Raw genomic sequence first — 18779 nt, 5'->3', positions numbered from 1 at the left:
ATAAGTGCATAAACAATCTCCAGAGAACTTCATTAACACAAGATACAAAAAATGAAATATGTAGTCTTTCCAAATGTTAAATGTTTGCTTAATTTATTCATTCTCCAACGATTATCCCAGAGGATTACCAGAGGCGAACACAAGCTTCGTCAGGATAGGCGCGTCCAAGCTCTTGCCAAGTCATGAATGAGCCTAGATATGACCGCACAAAGAGATAACCGGTCATAAATCCTTACTAAAATATGACTTGCCTTTAATTGGATGAAAAAACTTTAGCCTAATCGTAGTAGGCATAAGGGCAAGAAACTCATCAACGTTTAAGTTAGCAGTGATGTAAGAGTAATGAAGCTCTTAAATACCGTGTTATATAAGGGGGGGGGGGGGGGGGGGGGGGGGGGGGGGGAGTAATCAAAGGTTAAAGAAGAATATACTATTGAGTAGAAATGATGAGATCACGAGGATCATTCTCTAGGTAAAAGTATTGTTTGGGTTTTTGGTTGGAGAAAAGAAGAGTAGGTGCCACTTAGAAAACGTACTCATAATGCCCTCTGGAAAAGGCTGAAAACATAATACGAAATTAAAAAAAAAAAAAACTGCATGGAAAGGTATCAAGAATTATGAAATTTAAAATAGATGTCTGCCTTAAGTAGACTTTTTTATTTAAACTCAGCAATTTAAATTTTGCTTTCAATATCAATTACGAACTAAACCATAATCTTCTTGCTGAGATCAAACCACGGTCATTAATTATCCAATAGCACCTGTTTCTTTGACAAGAGATCTGCTGCCTTTTCTTGAATCAACTTCCACAAATCATCTACATGTCGTTCTTCAGTCAAGGTTGATCCGATCGCACAGCGTATGATAAACAAGCCACCAACCACCGCGTGAGTCATGAATGCACGACCACTTTCATTCACTGCAGCTAGAAGCTTACGGTTCAATTCCAAGCCTTGGCATTCATCGTTGTGCTTCAGCCTAAAACAAACCAGAGAAAACCTCCTTCGCACCACCACCTCAAACCTACTGTCTTTAGCCACCAGTGACTCAAACCGCTTAGCCAAGTTCACATCGCTACGAATATGGCACATAAGGTTTGCTAATCCATGCCTGCGAATCACAATCCAAAGCTTCAGAGCTCTGAATCGCCTACTCAATGCAATTTGCCAATCTTTGTAGTCCACGACGTCACTTGATTCACTGGCATTGTTCCTCAAGAATTCTGCATCACTGGACAGTGACTCGATTAATAAACGAGGCTGCTTAACCCACAAGCAGCAACAATCCATGTTAGTGAGTAACCATTTATGTGGATTCATGCTCAACGAGTCTGCAAGTTCTACTCCATCCAGGTAATGCCTGAATTCAGGGCATATGCATGCACTACCTGCGTAAGCTGCATCAATGTGGAACCATAGATTATATTTCCTGGCAATTTCCCCCAGATCCATAACAGGATCAACAGCTCCACATGCTGTAGTGCCTACAGTAGCGCATAAAAATAAGGGCACAAGTCCAGCTTTGATATCATTTTCAATTGCATCTTCCAATGCTTGAGGTGACAACGAAAATTCCGATGAAAATGAGGTAGAGAGGCATCGAAAATTAGAGGATGGAATTCCAACTAATTTGACGCCCTTAAGTAGAGTTGAATGGGTTTGATCAGAGGCATAAACTACCAGCTTCGTAATGTTTTCAGCTCCAATCATTCTCAAGGTCTCGTCTCTTGCTGCAACTAGGGTGCAAACTATAGCCTCACAAGTGCTACCGTGCAAGACACCACCTCCGTTTCCTGAGAACAAAAAAGTAGATGGGAGCTTGAGCATCTTTCCCATCCAGTCCATTACAATGGATTCCAGTTCGGTAGCAGCAGGAGATGCAATCCAGTTGAAGCCAACAACATTAAGGCCTGTGCAGAGCATCTCACCAACAAACCCTGCAGTGCTTGCATTTGCTTGGAAGTAAGCAAAGAAGTTAGGGCTTTGCCAATGAGTGAGGCCTGGGATAATGCTATCAGTTACATCTTTGAGAACATCTTCTAAGGATTCCTCGCAATATGGGGCAGTGTCTGGCAATTGGGTCAATAAGTACCCTGGTTTCACTTGGCTTTGAACCGGGTTGTTTTCAATATTCTTGTAATAATCAGCAATGAAATCGATCACCATTTTGGAATCATTGGTGAAACCATTTGGGTCTAAAGGGGAGAAAGTGTTTGTGGATAGAGAACCCATTTATTTCGGATAGATGAATGGATCACTTCAATTTTCTTCTCTTCGAGTGTTTGTGGATTTATCATGAGGAAATGGGTGGTCTTTATAGCATCTCCAATGGATATACTATTTTAAAGAGATAAGAGATAAATTGATAAAATAATATTTTGAATAGTTTAAATATAACTTTTCTTATCATGTATATTTCAATCGAAAAAAGCCATTTGAAAAGCCAATTCTATTAGAGTGGAATAAATAAGTGTTTTATTTTTTTTAATGATTTTGATGTTATTTTTTTTTCCACGTGACTAGATTTAATTGGCTTATTTTTTTGTTGGCTCCACTTTGTTAGTTTTGGCTCTTTTAAGAGATATGTAGGAATAACATTTGTAGGAAAGAAAATGTATTTTAGCATTTTATTTAGTTTTTCTCTTTGAGTATAAAAATTAAGCAAAGAAAAGTTAAAATATTAGTTTTTTATTTTTGGCTATTCATTTGGTATCTTCATTGGAGATGCTTTTATAGAAAATTCAAATCTGAAAAATTATATATATATATATAAAATGATTTTTGTGTATTATTTAATAGATGGGGTGACACATTTTGACTCACCAACATATATATATATATATATCCCGAAATAACCAAAACACTCTAAAACCAAAACATTTCATTTTAATTAATAAAACAAAACACCTATTGACAACCTTGGTTGTTACAGGAATCATGACAGACTTTTGTCATTGGCAAACACGGACCACTAGTGGCATATATAGAATAAGCCATTATAAAAGAAATGTACGAGGTCGCCATTGTTAGGCTCCTGCCCAGTTTTTTTTTATCTTTTAATTAAATCTTTATATAGCATAATTAGTTTAAAATTAGATTTGAGATTACCAAATTAAAAGAAAAGGAAAACAACTGAAACACACGACAATGTCCATTTTAGTATAAAAGTTCATGTGGTTGTCAAAAGAACAACCAGACTTTTGTCATTGCATGGACAAACAGGAACCACTAATGGCATAGGACGAGCGCAAAATGGTAAAAGCTCTAAGTGGGCCAAAGAATATATGTCGTGGTTTTTTTTATAAAAAAAAAAATCCTAATTTTTATTTATTAAAATATATAGGTTAAATATATTTTAGTGCTTAATTTCTTAAATAATTTTTAATCAAGTCACACTTTATTAATTATCTCAATTTAATTTATAACTAATAGTTCTTAATGTATATGATCTATTAAGTTACTAATATGTTGACTCAAATATAAATTGTAATTTTAAATAAATAGAATTAAATAAATCAAATAATTTAATTTATTATCAACTCAATAATTGATTAATTTATATTTGAAGATCAAGTGCACCGTCTAGTAAAATGTTATGATCCCCTAAATATTAAGAAAGTTATAAGTAGTTTGACTTAACCTTTAAGTGACCAGTTTTTCAGTGTAATTATTATCACTTCATCAATAATGTTTCAATTTAGATATTTTAGCAAATAGTATGTCTGTCATGTTAAATCATATTTGTTTGCAACATTATAGTCAGTGATGAATTAAATACTATTTGAGAACATATAATACATCTTTTTTAATTCACCTGTGTTGATGAATCCTCTCTTAATCACTCAAATACTTTCATATAGTTTATGTTATATCCAATGTCTGCCTATTTGTTACCTTTAACAACATAACACTATTTATATAAAAATAACTTAGTCATCTCAAGTATAAGGATAACTTACAAAACCTTACGTGAGTTTTTCTATAGACACAAGTGATATTTCCATATGATATTCTCATGCGGGTCAGTTCAATGTATATATTTTATGACAAGCACCTACATATTAGTTCTAGGTATTCTTTATATCTTAACTTATGAGAATAACTGCTTCATTTCATAAAGAAAATAATATAATAGGTATTAGTCTCAACGACTCTAATAAATGTCCAATATTTAAGAGAGCTTCAGCGAGAAATATTTTATTAGAAACAATGTTTTGATGCAATAAGAATTTCATAATTATAATAATTTTATAATTTTTTTGCAATGCATTTTTATCTCATAGACTTTATATTTACTGTAGATTTATAAATCAAATATTAAATTTATTAATCTAATATTATATGAATATTAAAGATAAAATAAATTTTATTAATAATAAATATGTATTTATATAAATATAATAACATCACGTGTAACCAACAAATAAAAAACTCTTTTAATTCTTCTGTTTTTGTTTTTCATACAAGCATTGAAAACATGTGCTTCCAAGGTCTATAGATTTTTGAGGCCAGTTTCAAAAGACAGAAAATTGTTCCGGTCCTGACCAGACCACATGTTTGAAAACATGTGTTTCCACTACAGTTCATAGAAAAATCCAACGAAGATGATAGCTTAAAAAACAGAGGCCGCGACCCGATCTACCCCTCTAGCTACCATATATTTCGTTGGGACCCAGCTAATCAGAAAAACAAAATTGAAAGCTACCTGAGCTTAAACCACAGTTGTACCACAAAAATGAGCATTCGTTACTTTCTCCCAAAACAATTTCAAACTCCTATATAAACACAGCTCACAATTTTGCAACCACCGAGACACATTTCTTTTTCTTTTTCTTTTTCTTTTTTCCTTAACATTTATTATATTTCTATGTATTAAAGTTGAGGTTTTTCTAACTCGACTTTCAAATTTCAAATTAGTCATTTATTTTCGAATTAATACATTCATATATAAATGCCTTTTCTTCAACATTTTTTCTTGAATTCAAATCTAAAACGATGGTATAAAAATATAACCACTCATGTCCCGAGTAGACATTAAAATTGCATTTGCATTTGGGTGATGTTTTCAAAACAGATGAGATAAAAATGTATTTGATTAAATAAATAAAAATATAAAATAAGTTAAAAATAGTTTTGACATTGTCATAACCTAATTTTTAAACAAATAATAAAAAATTAAATATAATTGACAATAAGGTTAAGACAATAAAATTTGAAGTTTGGGGATGTAATTTGAGAGTTAATTGATCAATTTTGAAAGAATTAAAAATTAAAGATTTAATTAAGAGCTAAATTGAACAATCCAGAAATTAAGGACTGTTTTGTAAACAGTGTTATAATTCAGGGATTTAATTGAAATTAATCCAAAAGGGCAAAATTAAAAGAATTAATTAAGGACCAAAATGAACAATCCAGGAATTAAGGACTGTTTTGTAAACAGTGTACCAATTTAGGGATTTAATTGAAATTAATCCAAAAGGGGCAAAATTAAAAGAAATTTTTAATTGCTTAGGGGTCCAATTGCTGAATTTCCAAAGTTCAGGGGTCAAAAAGAAAATGTCCATTGCTGCTGAAACGTTGCCGTTGCTGGTGGAATCCCTTGCTGCCGAAACACCGCCGTTGCTGGTGGAACAGCCGTGTTCGTCTTCTCCATCCCGATTCAATAGGCTGAAAATCTGCAACGGGTTCGATCCAATCGTGGACCACGTCTCTCGCCTGTAATCTCGTTCGTGGAAGATAACAATCCTGCAAAGGCAGGACTGGTTAGAAGCAATCCGTTGGGTCTCTATAAAAGGGAGCAGAAAACCTAGAACAGGGGGCAGAAATCAACCAAAAAAAAAAAGACAGAACAAGGACGGAAAAATTAACCCAAAAAAACAGAGCAAGAACAGAGGCAGGACTGGAGCCAAAACAAAAGCAAAAAAACCAAAGAAAGAAATAATACACAGAGATGGAGAGGAGAGAAAACCATTCTGTAAAAAACAAAAAGAAGAGAGAATCGGCATACCCATTACTTTCTCAGCTCGTTCATCTCAGAAACTGAGAAATCAAAGGAGGAGAGGACAGGGGGGCACAGCGGGGTGAGAAGGGAGAGCAGTCGAACGAGAGCAGCAGTCACCAGCATCGCAACCTTCTTCATCATCTCCAGAAGCAGGTGCGCCCAATTCCCCTTCATTATTTGTGTTCAATTGTTCAATAAGCATTTGAACAGTGCGAAGGTAATTTAATTACCTTCGCACTGTTGATGCACGCGTGAAATTGCTTCACGCGTGCATCAGCCTTCTGCCCAGCCGGTCACTGGCTTGGGCCAGTGACCGGGCTGGGTGGCTGGGCCTAGCCCAGCCCATATGGGCTGAGCCGGGCCCAGTCCAAAAAATATATGCTGGGCTGGGCTGGACCCAGCCCAAAAATGTAAATAAAAAATAATAAAAAAATAATAAAAATTGTGTATGTAAAAAATATAAATATGAATTTATGATTTTTTATTTATTCATTGACGCCAGAGTCAGAATAAAAATACCGATTCAAATTTATTTCATTCTATTTTATTCAATTATATAAAAACAAAAAATGTGCGTGCAAAAAAAAATAACATAAGATAAAATAAAATAAATTTATTGGTTTATTCACTGACGCCAGAGTCAGGAATAAAAAATACTAATGTAAATTTATTTTGTTTTGTTTTATTGTATTTTGCTTTTATTTAGGTATATAAAAATAAAAATGCGCATGTATAAAAATAAATTGATTTTTATTTGTTTATTCATTGATGCCAGAGTCAGGAATAAAAAAAAAAAGAAAACGATGATTTAAATTTATTTATTTTGGTACCTACGTAATATTTACCAACGCCAGAGTTGGAAATATCCGTAGTTAAATATTCACTGGCGCCAGAATCAAGAATATTGCAAGAAAACCATCAGAGCATAAACCAATAAATATTTAGCAATTTAAGACAAAACCAGCAATGCAGCCTGTCTCAGGCAAGACGTTTAAGGAGTGATAATATCTTCCCTTTTACGTAACCAGTCCCGAACCATAGAATCTCTGTTGACCAGTTAGGGTTCCTAGTGACCATAATACTAGGTGACGACTCCTTAAACAAGACTTTTTCCCTAAAAGAACAAGATGCCAGAAATCCGTTCTTTCCAAAGATTTTTTAATTTTTAAGGCCGCCGCGATGTCGGGTGCGACATACATGAATCTTTATTTTTTAAAAAAATAATATATAAAAAGGCATGTCCTTTATTCATTATTCTAGTTTTTTTTTTTTATAATAGTCCAAGACAGCAAGAAACAGTTTGTATGTATTTAAACCGGGTTGTTTTCAATATTCTTGTAATAATCAACCATAAAACCCTCAGGCCATTCCTCTACTTCTCCATGTAAAAATACAGTCTTGACATCAAGCTGCTCTAACTCCAAGTCTCGTATAGCAACCAAAAACAACAAAATTTTACTAGAACTATACATGACTATAGGGGGATATACCTAATGAAGTCACCACTGTCTACCTAACTATAGCCTTTTACAACTAGTCAAATTTTGTATCTAGCATACTCTGCTCTAAGAATAACTTAATTTCTCTTAAAGATCAACTTATAACCCATTATCTTTTTCCTTTAAGAAGTTGAACAAGCTTCTAAGTTTGATTCTTATATAGAGATTCCATCTCTTCATGCATGACAACTAACCATTTATCAAAATTAGCATTGGCTATGTTATTTGTATATGAAAAAGGTTAGCAACCATCACATGTATCTTGCATAATAAATAGTGCTACTAAGAGATTGAGTAAGATTAGTATGCCATTCTAGAGTTTTCTTGGCCTTTTTACTTTTTTTTCTTTATATTGTAAGATACATTGTCCATTTTATCATTTCAAGAGCTTGCACTTGATCTAAATCATGGTGATTGTTGTTACCTATTTTTTATCCCAAAAAATCAAGAAAAGAAAAAGAAGATCCAAAAAAAAAAAACAAGAGAATACCCATGAAGAAAGCCTGAAAGATTGTCCAAGTTGATCAAAATGACAAGCAGAAAAGTTTAAGGACCAACATATACAAGATTGACAAATTAGTGATCCGATTTTGATTGACAAAAGGTCTTATTGGTGATAATATTTTATTTAGAGTAAAGAAATACAAATTTTGATGAGTAGGACTCAATGAGAATTTTGAAAGGCTTAATTGATTTTATCGAGGACTTACATGCAAGGAAAATAAGTTTTTTAGAGTTAATTTGGGTGTTAATAAAAATAAATTGAAGTTTGGGGGACTGAAATTGGACTTTGGAATGTTTAATTGGTCAAAGAAGAGGCTTAATTGGGAAAAAAAATTAAAGTTTGATAGTTAATTAGAGGTTTGGTTGAAGAAATTCAAAACTAGAGACTAAATTGTAAAAGGCGCGAGACTTTAAGGGTTGAAATTGACCAAATCATGAGCCAAGTTGAAGAAAATTAAAAGTTTGATGGTCAATTAAGGGTTAAATTGCACAAATCAAAAATCAAAGATCGAAATGAATAAGGCGCTGAACTTAAGAGCTTCAAATCAGAATTTCTAGGAGCAAAATTGCAAGGATTAAAATGATTTTAAGACAATTAAAGGTGCATATGCTACAATTAGAAGAACATGGACTAAATTGAAATCTGTCAAATTCCAAATTAAAAACCCTAATTTCTAGGATTTAATCTGAACGACGTATCACTTAGGTTTAATGAAGGGATTGGGTGACATGCCTTATAACCACTATCTATCTTTTTCCTTGGCAGTTTTGGATGATTGGGTTGACACCATCCAAGAGCTCGTTGTGGAGTTCTAAACCTCTACAACCCTATTTCCATGAAATTGGATGTTTACATCCCAATTATATATTCCATAGAAATATCCATCATCATGTCCTTGATCAACCATCACTGTATTTTTAGATTCTGGGTTAATCAAGTTGACACCTTCAAACGAATGAATGTGGAGTTACAAACCTCCAAATTAAGAAAAGATGGATAAAAAAAAAAGTCATGCATCTCCTCTACAAAGTTCATGTTGTGTCTAATGATGTTTACATTGAAGTTGCTCCGGCGAAGTCTCGAAAGTGATCAATTTAGTCAGCCTTGATTGAGATACTCATTTGCGCAAAACCACCCAACGTTTTCGTTTGTTCACGCTTAAAAACTCTTAGAAGGTTCTTATCTAGGGCCATAAATCTTTCATCCAAGATTAGAAGGTGAAAAATACATGCCTTTGTCTCTAAGAAAGAGAAAACCACCTAGGCAAAATCACCATCCCAAAAAACCATTGAAGGACAAAGGTTCCAGCTATTATCATTTATCAAGATCTCTCTCATTTTCATCAAAGGGCTGAGCTTTGATCACTCTATGTGAGAATCCATCAAAAACCCTAGAAAAAACATTTATGTGGATTGATGAATGAAAATATTTGTTTTGATTGATTCATCTTGTTTTCAAGTTGTTGTTAATGTTTACTGGATATTTAAAAGATATTTGGATGTTGTTTTTGTTGAAATGCAATGGTTTTTGGAATCTACCAAATATGGCAGTAGGTTTGTGTTGATCTTTTCTAGGTTGCTAATGTATGTTATTGGTTCCTGAGTTTGGTTTGAGTCCCTAGTGTTTAAAGAGTCAGTTTTGGATTGATATTTGTTGTTTTTTATTGGTTGTGTCATTGTGGGTGTAATTTTGGAAGGAAGAATCTAATAAGTGATTTTGATGACTTTTTGTTTTTGTTGTTTGTTTTGAGTAAAACAAGTTTGTGTTATTGATGATGTTGTTTGTGAGGACCAAAAATTGGAAGTTTAGAGGCCAAAAATGCCAATTTCTAGGTTTGGTAGCAGCTTAGGCATTTATGGGCAACCTAGGTTCATGTTCTTCATGTTCATCCAAATAATATTGTTTTGAGTACTAGTTTTAGGTTTAGTTTTGATTTAATTTTGGTTTCTGCACGTTCGCATGCCATCATTAGCCAATAATCTAGGTTTTTATACATCAATAACATGTTCTGTGGGTTTTAATCCTTGGGTTTTGGTTTTGAATCGAAACCCATTTTTGATAAAAATCATGATATTAAAGTGATAATCGAAATGAATGGATACTTGATTCTTGATCTATGCTTGATTGCAAATAAAATCTTGTTTTTTATTGCTTGAAATTTGGTCTGGTTTGATGTTTATATTATTGGGTTTAAGTTTGAATGTTCTTCGTGCTCTTTTTTAAACTAAAAACTTTGTTTAAGAATAACACTTGTGAAATTAAATTGATTTTTAATCAAATACTAATAGTTTGTATATTATCAATTCAAATACACACACACACACACACACACACATATATATATCCCAAAAATATTTTTATCCCCTTTTATAATTGAAACTTTGGAAAAGTACCATACACATATCATGCCAACTTGAATTTCAAGAATTAATAGATCTTTTGAAACGGATGATGGAGAAGAAATTGAGGGAGATAAGAAAATCATTTAAATGAATAATATCCTCCCGACTGTCATGTGGTTGTCAAAAGAACCATTGCGTGGACAAAGCAAACAGACTTTTTCCAGTGCGTGGACACAAACAGGAACCATTAATGGCATAGAACAAGCGTAAAATGGTAAAAGCTCTAGTGGGCGGAAAAATATATGCAATAATTTCTCTTTCTCTTTCTTTTTCTTAGATTTAAATTATATAATAATATTTCTTATTTTTTTTCTTTTTTCTTTCCATACTTCTAAGAGTATAATTAAATTTATTTGCGACAAAGAGTAGCATAGAAGAAACTGGAGTTGAGGCAATTGACTATGGAATGGTAAGATTAGATTCGGAGTTTATGTTATTGGTTTTTGACTTGCAGTCGGTGCAACTTCTAAAATCCTTGGCTTCTGCATGTGAAAAATATTGCAAAGGATTGTCAAAGTATAGAGAAGTCCAAACCCATTATCAATGAATGAGCGTAAATTTTTGTTCATGAACAAAATTTTTTTGTTCTAAGTCGTACTCAGACCACAGGTTTAGAACCTATTAATACCTTTAAACCACATCCAGACCACATAATACAATTTATCTCAAGTAAAGTGTGTTAGGGTGTTAATACATTTTCTAGTCACAATCAGTTCCTTACCTTGAAATTTCTGATAAGACTATTCCACCCAAATCTTCTAATGACTCTAAACCAAACAATTAGGTAATGACTTCTCGATCCTGACATTCTGTCACGCTACGCGTGCATACGTGACAAAGAGTAGCGTAGAAGTAACTGGAGTTGATGCAATTGAATATGTAGTCTTTCCAAATGTTAAATGTTTGCTTAATTTATTCATTCTCCAACGATTATCCCAGAGGATTACCAGAGGAGAACACAAGCTTCGTCAGGATAGGCACGTCCAAGTTCTTGCCAAGTCAATGAGCCTAGATATGACCGCACAAAGAGATAACCCGTCATAAATTATTATTATACATAAAACTTAAGGTATGTTGAACTTACTGTTCATCCACGTCCATTATATTATAGATTATAATAGTAATTCTCAATATATTTTTTTTTTATTTTTTACTTTTTGTTTTCGCTCAGTATATTACTTTCCTCCTCCTTTTTTTTTTCTTTTCATTTTTTTTTTCAAAATTATCTTTATTAATTTTACTTTTTTAATTTAAGCTGGTTAAAAATTTTGGTTTGTAATTTTTTTTCTTTAAAATACTATGAATTGCTACAGTGTTTTCCCATATTATTTTTCTATTTTATTTTTTAATTTTTTAAAATTATATTTGTTGATTTTATTTTTTTAATATTGAGTTGATTGAGAATTTAGTTTTGTAATTTTTTTCTTTAAAACATTGTTGATTGCTACAGTGTTTCTCCACATGTTTTTTTTTTGTTTTTGTTTTTTTATATTTTCTCCAAAATTATCTTTTTCGATTTTATTTTTAAATATTGAGCTGGTTAAGAATTACATTTACAATATGTGACGAAAGCACTGTAGTTTTCCTCGCAAATTACTGTGGATTGCTGCAGTGTTTTTTCCCACATGATTTTTTGTTGTTTTTTTTATGTTTTTTTTTAAATTTTCTTTGTCAATTTTATTTTTTAAATATTAAGATAGTTAAGAATTATAATTACAAGTAAATACAAGTAAGGCTAAATCATGTGGGGAAAAGACTGTAACTTTCCTTACAAAACACTATGGATTGATACAGTTTTTCCTCATGGTTTTTTTTCTAGTTTCTTTTGTGTTTTCTTTTTTTGTAATATTTTTTTTCCCAAAATTATCTTTATCGATTTTATTTTTTTAATATTGAGCTGGTTAGAATTTAACTTTGTAACAAGATTTAATCATGTAAGGAAAGCACTGTAGCTTTCCTCATAAAATATTATGGATTACTACAGTGTCTCTCCACATAGGTTTTTTTTCTTATGATTTTTTCAAAATTGTCTTTGTCAATTTGATTTTTTAAATATTAAGCTGGTTGAGAATTACAATTATAAGTCATTACAAATAAGGTTAAATAATGTGGGGAAGCACTGTAGCTTTCATCACAAAACACTGTGAATTACTACAGTGTTTCCAACATGGTTTTATTTTCCTGTTTTTTGTGTTTTTTTTGTTATATTTTTTTTTCTAAAATTGTCTCTGTCGATTTTTTTTTAATATTGAGCTGATTGAGAATTTAGCTTTGTAAGTTTTTTTTTAAAACACTGTGAATTACTGTAGTGTTTCCCCACATGATTTTTTTATGATTGTTTCCAAAATTATCTTTGTCGATTTTATTTTTTTGAATATTGAGTTGGTTAAAAATTATAATTACAATAAAACTAAATCATATGGGGAAAGCGATGTTGTTTTACTCACAAAACACTGTGGATTACTACATTATTTCTCTAAATGGTTTTTGTTTTATGATTTTTTCTAAAATTATCTTTGTAAATTTTATTGGGGAAAACATTGTAGTTGTGCTCACAAAACATAGTCAATTACTACAATGTTTTTCCTCATGGGTTTTTTTCCTTCCAAAATTATCTTTGTCGTTTTTTTTAATATTAAATTGGCAGAGAATTTAACTTTGTAATTTTTTTTCTTTTTATGAACATAAAAGCTAAATCATGTGGCGAAAGCACTGTATCTTTCCTCACAAAACACTGTAAATTGCTACAAATCATTTTGTTCAGTCTTTAAGTTTTTTATCACCAATACAATTTTTTTTCCGTCATGAAATATTGACTCCATCATACCTTTAGTTTCTATTATTTATCTAACATTGGTTCATAATTATAACATTATCAAGTATATTTATTTTATAAGCTTATGGCAGTGCGCGGACATGCCATCTCGTACATAAAGCTAAAGGGTGTGGGAGATTCACTGTTCACCCACACCCAATGCACTGTGGATTCTAAAATTATCTTTGTCGATTTTATTTTTTTAATATTGAACTCGTTAGAATTTAACTTTATAATAAAGCTTAATCATGTAGGAAAAGCACTGTAACTTTCCTTATAAAATACTGTGGATTGCTATAGTGTCTCTCCACATGGTTTTTTTCCTTATAATTGTTTTAAAATTATCTTTGTCCATTTTATTTTTTTAATATTGAGCTGGTTGAAAATTAGAATTACAAGTAATTAATTACAAATAAGGTTAAATCATGTGGGGAAGCACTATAACTTTCATTACTAAATATTGTGAATTGCTACAGTGTTCCCAACATGGTTTTTTTTCCTCGTTTTTTTATTAGATTTTTTTTCCTAAAAATGCCTCTGTCGATTTTATTTTTTTTAATATTGAGCTAATTGAGAATTTATCTTTTTAATTTTTTTTCTTTAAAACACTGTGAATTGCTGCAGTGTTTTCCCACATGATTTTTTTATGATTTTTTTTTCAAAATTATCTTTGTCGATTTTATTTTTTTAAATATCGAGTTGGTTAAGAATTATAATTAAAATAAAGTTAAATTATATGGGTAAAACGTTGTAGTTTTCCTCACAAAACACTGTGGATTGCTACAGTATTTCTCTAAATGGTTTTTTTATGATTTTTTCTAAAATTTTCTTTGTCAATTTTATTGGGGAAAGCACTGTAGTTTTCCTCACAAAACATTGTCAATTGCTACAACGTTTTTCCTCATGAGCTTTTTTCTTTCCAAAATTATCTTTGTCGATTTTTTTTTTAATATTAAGTTGGTAAAGAATTTACATATGTATTTTTTTTTCTTTTTATTAATAGAAAAGCTAAATCATGTGGGGAAATCACTGTATCTTTCCTCACAAAACACTGTGGATTGCTACAAATTATTTTTTTCAGTCTCTAAGTATTCTATCACCAACACAACTTTTTTTTTTCCGTCATTAAATATTGGCTCAATCATACCTTTAGTTTCTATTACTTATCTACCATTGATTCATAATTATAACACTATTAAGTACATTTGTTTTATAAGCCCGTGACAGTACGTAAGCATGTCATCTCATCTTTATTAAAATATGACTTGCCTTTAATTGGATGAAAAAACTTTAGCCTAATCGTAGTAGGCATAAGGGCAAGAAATTCTTTATCGATCTTCACATAGCCTACTTCCACGGAGTCAGTAATTAAAGAAAGCTGAGCAAGAAATTCTATTTTAATTCTGTTGGAGATTGTGATGTTGAAACCTTTGATATAAAATGACAACAATAGATGTAGACTTAGAAAACGTACTCATAATGCCCCTCTGAAAGAGGCTGAAAACATAATACGAAATTAAAAAAAAAAAAACTGCATGGAAAGGTATCAAGAATTATGAAATTTAAAATAGATGTCTGCCTTAAGTAGACTTCGTTATTTAAACTTAGCAATTTAAATTTTGCTTTCAATATCAATTACAAACTAAAACATAATCTTCTTGCTGAGATCAAACCACGGTCATTAATTATCCAATATCACCTGTTTCTTTGACAAGATCTGCTGCCTTTTCTTGAATCAACTTCCACAAATCATCTACATGTCGTTCTTCAGTCAAGGTTGACCCAATTGCACAGCGTATGATAAACAAGCCACCAACCACCGCGTGAGTCATGAATGCACGACCACTTTCATTCACTGCAGCTAGAAGCTTACGGTTCAATTCCAAGCCTTGGCATTCATCGTTGTGCTTGAGCCTAAAACATACCAGAGAAAACCTCCTTCGCACCACCACCTCAAACCTACTGTCTTTAGCCACCAGTGACTCAAACCGCTTAGCCAAGTTCACATCGCTACGAATATGGCACATAAGGTTTGCTAATCCATGCCTGCGAATCACAATCCAAAGCTTCAGAGCTCTGAATCGCCTACTCAATGCAATTTGCCAATCTTTGTAGTCCACGACGTCACTTGATTCACTGGCATTGTTCCTCAAGTATTCTGGATCACTGGACAGTGACTCGATTAATAAACGAGGCTGCTTAACCCACAAGCAGCAACAATCCATGTTAGTGAGTAACCATTTATGTGGATTCATGCTCAACGAGTCTGCAAGTTCTACTCCATCCAGGTAATGCCTGAATTCAGGGCATATGCATGCACTACCTGCGTAAGCTGCATCAACGTGGAACCATAGATTATATTTCCTGGCAATTTTCCCCAGATCCATAACAGGATCAACAGCTCCACATGCTGTAGTGCCTATAGTAGCGCATAAAAATAAGGGCACAAATCCAGCTTTGATATCATTTTCAATTGCATCTTCCAATGCTTGAGGTGATAACGAAAATTCCGATGAAAATGAGGTAGAGAGGCATCGAAAATTAGAGGATGGAATTCCAACTAATTTGACGCCCTTAAGTAGAGTTGAATGAGTTTGATCAGAGGCATAAACTACCAGCTTCGTAATGTTTTCAGCTCCAATCATTCTCAAGGTCGCGTCTCTTGCTGCAACTAGGGTGCAAACTATAGCCTCACAAGTGCTACCGTGCAAGACACCACCTCCGTTTCCTGAGAACAAAAAAGTAGATGGGAGCTTGAGCATCTTTCCCGTCCAGTCCATTACAATGGATTCCAGTTCGGTTGCAGCAGGAGATGCAATCCAGTTGAAGCCAACAACATTAAGGCCTGTGCAGAGCATCTCACCAACAAACCCTGCAGTGCTTGCATTTGCTTGGAAGTAAGCAAAGAAGTTAGGGCTTTGCCAATGAGTGAGGCCTGGGATAATGCTATCAGTTACATCTTTGAGAACATCTTCTAAGGATTCCTCGCAATATGGGGCAGTGTCTGGCAATTGGGTCAATAAGTACCCTGGTTTCACTTGGCTTTGAACCGGGTTGTTTTCAATATTCTTGTAATAATCAGCAATGAAATCGATCACCATTTTGGAATCATTGGTGAAACCATTTGGGTCTAAAGGGGAGAAAGTGTTTGTGGATAGAGAACCCATTTATTTCGGATAGATGAATGAATCACTTCAATTTTCTTCTCTTCAAGTTTTTGTGGATTTATCATGAGTGGAAGGGTGGTCTTTATAGGAGATGCTCAGTGTACGGCCTCATCCATAACTGCTGCGTTTTTTTTCATACTCAATAATAGTGTGTGGTTATAAGGAGCATTTCAAACTCAATAATAGTGTGCGGTTATAAGTATCCGCTGTCATATGGTTTATGTGACCCACTAAAAATGAGGTTTAATTGCACGTTCTGGTGAAACAATTTTTCATGCTTCTTATCCTGCTGCGTTTTTTTTCAATGGAGAGTGACTCTCCACTGTTTACACGTGAATAGTAGAGTTACTCTTCCCTGTTTCTAGCCGGACCAGATTTAGTCCAAAATTAAATGCATTAAGCTGAGTCTGATTCAGTTAAAAAAAATTTAATTTTAATTTTAATTTTTAATTGTGTTTTATTTGAAAAATTAGAAGGAGATCGTTTGATGACATAGTATTTGCAGAATTTGATCGTATTTCCAATTTTGCTCTTGTCGGGTCCGACCCAGGTAAAAAAAATTCAATTTTTATTTTTATTTTTAATTATGTTTTATTCAAAAAATTAGAAGGAGATTGCTTAATGACGTAGCATTTGTAGAATTTGATCGCAATTCCAATTTTGTTCTTGATAATATTTTACCCGATGTTGTTGCGCGCTTAAGAAACCATGAAAAATATAGTCCGTGATGAAAGTGCATATAGTTTAATGGAACAATAAAAAATATTTGATATCAATATTATTTATTTCATGATGTAATAGCAGTCGTTAAATCTACAATATTTAAATTAAAAACCATCAATATTAATATATATTTTTAAATTATTTTATAACTTTATTTTGAAAAGTATTCTTTTAACCAAACATATTAAATTATTTTTTGTTCAACCTCAATTTCAACCACAGGTTTAACCAAACATATATTTTTTCAAACCAACATTAACTAATAACATTTTTTATAAAATAATTTTCTTCAAATCACAACCACAACAGCTATCATAATACCAAACATACTCGAGTGTTTGTGGATTTATCATGAATGGAAGGGTGGTCTCTACATGAGATGCTTAGTGTACGGCCTGATCTATTGATGAGTCAAAATGTGTCACTCCATCTATTAAATAAGATACAAAGAAAATTTTGCTTTATATTTCTCTCGAACTCCCCTTTTTTACTAAAAACTTTGAGTAAACATACACATATCATGTCAACTTAAGTTTGAAAATCAAACCTTTGCTTATCAACAAGAAATTGAGGGCGATAAAAAAAAATCCAGGTCATTGCATGGACAAACAGGAACCACTAATGCCATATAACTAACCCTGAACACACGACAATGTCCATTTTAGTATAAAAGTTCATGTGGTTGTCAAAAGAACCACGTTATGAAAAAATAAGCAGCCTTTTGTCATTGCATGGACAAACAGGAACCACTAATGGCATAGAACGAGCGCAAAATGGTAAAAGCTCTAGTGGGCTGAAAAATATATGTCACATTTTAAAATGTATATATGAAATTCTCATGCGAGTCAGTTCAATGTATATATCTTATGACAAGCACCTACATATTAGTTCTAGGTATCCTTTATATTTTAGCTTATGAGAACAACTTCTTTATTTCATAAAAAAAAAGAACATAATATATACAAGTCTCAATGGTTCTAATAAATGTCCAATATTTTAGAGAACATCGATCATGAACATTTTAGGAACAATATTTTGATGCAATAGGAATCTCATAATTATAACAACTTTATAATTTCTTTTGCAAGACATTTTTATCTCATGGACTTTATCTTTACTCTATATTTATAAATCAAATATTATATTTATTAATCTAATATTATATGAATATTAAAGATAAATTAAGTCTTTATTAATAATAAATATGTATTTACATGAATATAATAATGTCACGTGTAACCAACCAATTGGCTACGGGACATATTAAACTAACAGGTTGTAGATAAGATAGATTTGGGCAATGGTTGTACTGAAAATCAGGATGTGATTTTGTTGGAAATGTTGGGTGTGTTTGCTAGATTTGTGGCGCTGTACGTATTTGCTGGATTTGTATTAGTGTGTTTAGTCAAAATTTGTATCTTAGATTGCTTTAATTTTGGTTATTTGTTTGTTTGTTTGTTTGAATATGATGGTGAGTTTTGTGCATAAATGATGTATTTGAGTTGATAATGTGACTAGAAATTTTTGTTTACTAGAAACGGTAAAGAATTGTCGAGAAAATTTTGTAACCTACGATCTTGAATTTGATGTTTATGGTTGTTGGAAATGGCAAGCAAACAAGGAAATTTGGCTTGATGTGATTTTTCCTAATACTATAGACTTTTTGTT

General features: G+C 32.3%; 2 protein-coding genes and 1 long non-coding RNA gene across 3 annotated transcripts; all 3 read right to left on the bottom strand.

Annotated features, from left to right (window-relative positions):
• Positions 1-615: 615 nt before the first annotated feature.
• Positions 616-2289, bottom strand: LOC18104108 (tyrosine decarboxylase 1). Its single transcript, XM_006375814.3, is given in 2 exon segments — positions 616-777; positions 780-2289. Coding segments are annotated over 2 exon segments (1482 nt in total). The 5' UTR covers positions 2232-2289; the 3' UTR covers positions 616-747.
• A 2986-nt stretch (positions 2290-5275) lies between these two features.
• On the bottom strand, positions 5276-6236 carry LOC112323747 (uncharacterized). The gene is made up of 2 exons (XR_002977204.2): positions 6007-6236; positions 5276-5744 (listed from the first exon to the last, which is right to left on the bottom strand). It is a non-coding gene; the product is annotated as an uncharacterized LOC112323747 (long non-coding RNA).
• Positions 6237-14774: 8538 nt separating this feature from the next.
• Positions 14775-16486, bottom strand: LOC7489641 (tyrosine decarboxylase 1). The gene has a single exon (XM_002319099.4). It carries the CDS (start codon positions 16386-16388, stop codon positions 14907-14909), a length of 1482 nt encoding a protein of 493 aa, XP_002319135.2. The 5' UTR covers positions 16389-16486; the 3' UTR covers positions 14775-14906.
• Between the last annotated feature and the right edge of the window lie 2293 nt (positions 16487-18779).

This window comes from Populus trichocarpa, chromosome 13, assembly GCF_000002775.5.
Source record: "Populus trichocarpa isolate Nisqually-1 chromosome 13, P.trichocarpa_v4.1, whole genome shotgun sequence".
In the NCBI taxonomy this organism is placed as follows: domain Eukaryota; kingdom Viridiplantae; phylum Streptophyta; class Magnoliopsida; order Malpighiales; family Salicaceae; genus Populus; species Populus trichocarpa.
The sequence above is the reverse complement of the archived record's forward strand: the minus strand, read 5'-3'. Positions and strand labels throughout refer to the sequence as shown.